The sequence below is a fragment of the Salvia miltiorrhiza genome, chromosome 7 (assembly GCF_028751815.1).
Source record: "Salvia miltiorrhiza cultivar Shanhuang (shh) chromosome 7, IMPLAD_Smil_shh, whole genome shotgun sequence".
NCBI classification, from domain to species: Eukaryota; Viridiplantae; Streptophyta; class Magnoliopsida; order Lamiales; family Lamiaceae; genus Salvia; species Salvia miltiorrhiza.
In genome coordinates this window covers 33,505,412-33,509,295 of record NC_080393.1, presented here as the reverse complement: position 1 = coordinate 33,509,295, position 3,884 = coordinate 33,505,412, and the positions used below count along the sequence as shown (strand labels likewise).

Sequence of the window (3,884 nt, the reverse complement as noted above, 5' to 3'; positions counted from 1 at the left end):
CCAAAATAGGTCAAAAGAAGACCTATTTATAGTACCAGCGTAAAATACAGAGTTTGAGCTCGAAAAGGACTTGAAAAACGCCTAAAAAACGCAAAAATACGGAGGTGCGGCGGTCTGGCGGCGATCGGACGGCGCTCACCGCGCGGGCGCCGTTGGCGCCAAAAACTCGGCGGGCTGCCCGGCGGTCGCCGCCCGGTCGCTGGCTGCTTCCCAAAATTTCTTCTTCGGGCGGCGGTCGCCGCCCGGTCGCCGCGGGGTCGCCGCTGTTTCGCTGCTGCGCGCGACTTTCTTGTTTTGGTCATAACTTTCTCGTCCGAACTCCGATTTATGATCCGTTTGCGCTCACGAACTCGTATCGAGACGATCTACAACTTCTATTTCAGATAAGTTTTCCAAATTAAAACTCAATAAATCTGAAATTTCCTTCAAAGTTCGAGTAAGAATCATGTTTCACAAGATAAAGCAAATTAAGCACAAAACAATCATCCAACACTCAATTTCCTATAAAATTAACATCATATGAACACTAAAACCATGGAAACATGAGTGTTATCAGTAGACCCGGTAGCTCTTCTAGAAATACATCTGGGTATTCACGTACTACTGGAACGTCTTCCAAGTTTACCCCGTTATTCCCCTTCTTAGTGATGCATACTAAGAAAGCTTGACATTTTCCTTTGTGTAGTAACTTGACGGCTTTCATTGCAGTGATAACCATTATCTTTTTGTTGGACCCTACCATGGCTCCATGGTAGGTAATCTGCTCTTTTCCTGGCAGGTGAGAAGATAACCTCCCTATCTTGACAATTTATCGTTGCCCTGTTGGCTGACAGCTAATCCATTCCCAGGATAAGGTCGAAGTCGATCACAAAGAGTACTCTGGGACTAGTTAGGAAGTTATGTCCTTCTAGGTTTAGTTCTAAATTCAAGCAAACTTCCCTTGTTCTCATCGTTGCGAGTACTTCTAGTTCTTTATCCGCCCTAGCAGGCACAATATCTAGTGCATCACACACAACATTGGAAATAAAAGAATGCGAGGCACCAGTATCAAATAACGCCAAAATGCTTTCTCCGGCTATGGTGATCATACCTGCTAGGTTCCCATAGGTTCCAGCTGCCTCTTGCTGGTCCATAGCGTAGGTCCTTGGTGCTTGCGGTGCCCTTGGGTTCCCTCTAGGGTTTTGGTTGGGCCGTTGTGGACCTCCCTTGTTCTGGTTAGGCTGTTGGGGACCTCTTTGGTTTGGTTGGGCCATTGGAGCTCCGTTGTTCCTTGGACAATATTTCTTGATGTGTCCGATCTCGCCACACTCATAACAGCTTGTCATCTCTTGCCTGCATTCCCAAAGTGTTCCCTCTTGCACTTCGGGCAAGTTGGCCTAGGTACTTGGGGCTTCTGGTAGTTTGGTTGGTTGGATCCAGCCCAAGGTTTCTTTCCCTTTGAATTCTGATTTGAGGATTGGCTCTGAGGCCCTTCTCACTTCCTTTTCTCTTGCCTTCTCTCTTCCTTAGGGAGCTGAGCTTCTGCGTTCAAAGCCTTACTCAATGTCTGGGCATAAGTGAGCGTATCGTGCGTGGACAGGGGCACACCTATCTCAGGGTGTAATCCTTGTCTAAACCGTTCTGCCCTCTTAGCATCCGTTTCAACGTGGGCTGGTGCATAACGTGCTAGCTGATTGAATGCACGATCATACTCCTCAACGGAGCGATTTCCTTGACGCAGATTCCAAAATTCGTTCTCCCTTTTATGTCGAAAGCTCAGTGGGATATACTTTGTGAGGTATGCTTCTTTGAACTCATCCCATGTCATGGCCTCAAATGCCTCATTGGTGAGTGTGCGTCGCACAGATTCCCACCATAGATCTGCTTCTCCCTCGAGCTGGTAGGTGGCACAGACCACCTTCTCATGTGTACTGCAGCGCATGCGTCCGAACACTTTTTCAATCCCGCGTATCTATTCTTCAGCATCATCAGGCTTCCCCGTTCCATTGTAAGTTGGGGGCTTCTTTTTTTGGAAACTTTTGATTAAGTTGTCCATCCGTTCGAGTGCCAGTTGTTCCAGCTCTTCTTGGTTGCGGTCAGTGTTGAGTTTCTTTCCATTTTAGTAGGATAATTAGGAAGGTTCTTTATCGAGTGCTCTTCGTAAAGGTGCAACTTGGCTATTTAAGGAGCATTCAAATTGTTTTGATATGACCATCAACCTCATATGCAGTGGGTTGGAACAAATAAATCATGAGGGTGATAGAAAGTTTGCCTACTGAGTGGACTTCCAAAGTAATCTACAGGTTTAACTTCATGAGGATTTCTTAATGGAACAATAAGTGTAATCAATAGTCAGCCTCCTAAGAGGACATAGTAAAAGAATAATACACAAGCTTCTCTCCATGAAGGCTTCAAACATTGTGGTTGTGAATTGATTCAAGGGTTATTGATAAGTAAGGGCTCATGGAGAAAGGGGTTTTAATCTCTCTTACTCTTTGCCTCGTTATCATTCTCATGCTCTCTAGCTAGCGGCGAGCATACTCTCTCCATCGTAGTGGATGTTCGTCGATCATCTTCCTTGCTTGCCTCGTAGTTTTCCAATAGGCTCTTATTCTCGGGGATATTATTCCATAACGTTATCACCTCGACGGTGCACTGCCCATGTCGTTGATCGTCACCCTTTGTTCTTGGTTCTGGTATCTCTTTATACGTCCTACTATGATATATCTCCTAGCGGTATTTTTTTCCTAGGTCCTATGTTGTTGTGTCATTTACAACATAAGGTTCTAATCTAGAATTGCGGGAAAACAAAACGTAAAAACTAAATACAATCATAAAGTCCAAACTGGTTCTGAGCTAGGGGACCTATCCTTCTTGATCATGTCCACTATCTTAGTTTGTAAGGTTCCCTAAGTTACTCAGGGTTGGTTCTCATAGACCTCAGTCAATCCTAGGGCATATTATCCCTAACACGTGACTGGTCAAATGTAAATAACCTTGAGGGATGCTACCCTCCTTAAAGGCATAACTCATAATTCAACTTTGAGTTTAAAACATCACCACATCCATACACTTTCATAACTTGTGAGGGGGATATTGTCCCTCTTTACGAAAGAATAACTCATATCTTGCGAGGGGAAACTATCCCTCCTTGGTCAAGATAAATCATACATGGGCATTAACACACAACTTTCATCAACAAGTAAATTGAAAACTTGTACCTGCTTTTCTCAAGTCGGGGCAGATGAGTAGGGGTGTGGTCCTGTGGATTTGTCTTGGAGAAAAAAATAATAATAACTTGGGCTCTAGGGTATCCTTTGAGTAGGCCTAGGAAGTTCGGGATCGGGTATCGGGTACCCGATTACCCGACCCAAAAAAATCGGGTATCGGGTACCCTATACCCGATTAATTCGGGATCGGGTACGGGATCGGGTATCGGGTATACCCGAATTACCCGATATTTTAATTAATAAATTTTAAACTATTTAATTAAATTAAATATGAAAACTAAATCTAAACTAAACCCTCGCGCCTCACCCCCCCTCGGCCCCTGTTCTGTTTCGGCCCTAACCTCCCCAATTCCCAAATCATCCCAATTCCCAAACTCCCAAGTCCCAGCTGGCCCTAATCTCTCACTCCAGAGTCCAGCCCCGCCCGGCCGCCCCACTCGCCACTCCAGTCTCCAGCCCGGCGTGCGAGGCGGCGCCCCTTGCCAGCCCGGCGTCGCCGTCGTTCACATTTAAGCGCCAGTCATCCCAGCCTCCCCAGTCCCAAACTCCCACGAGGCCGCAACTCCCACCGCGACCCTCGCCCGTGGCCCCAGTCAGCAGTCGCCCCGCCGTTCACCGCCGCAACAACCGTGCAGGTGCAGCCTCCGAGCTCCAATGACAGCTTCGACAGGTGAG

The 3,884-nt window shown here is 46.6% G+C and overlaps 1 protein-coding gene across 1 annotated transcript; it reads right to left on the bottom strand.

Annotated features, from left to right (window-relative positions):
• Positions 1-833: 833 nt before the first annotated feature.
• Positions 834-1,325, bottom strand: LOC130994120 (uncharacterized). Its single transcript, XM_057919156.1, has one exon. The coding sequence runs from the start codon at positions 1,323-1,325 to the stop codon at positions 834-836; it is 492 nt and encodes a 163-aa protein (XP_057775139.1).
• Between the last annotated feature and the right edge of the window lie 2,559 nt (positions 1,326-3,884).

Excerpts from the sequence above, each read along its gene's own strand:
- LOC130994120 (XM_057919156.1), bottom strand. The coding sequence starts at position 1,325 with ATGACAAGCTGTTATGAGTGTGGCGAGATCGGACACATCAAGAAATAT.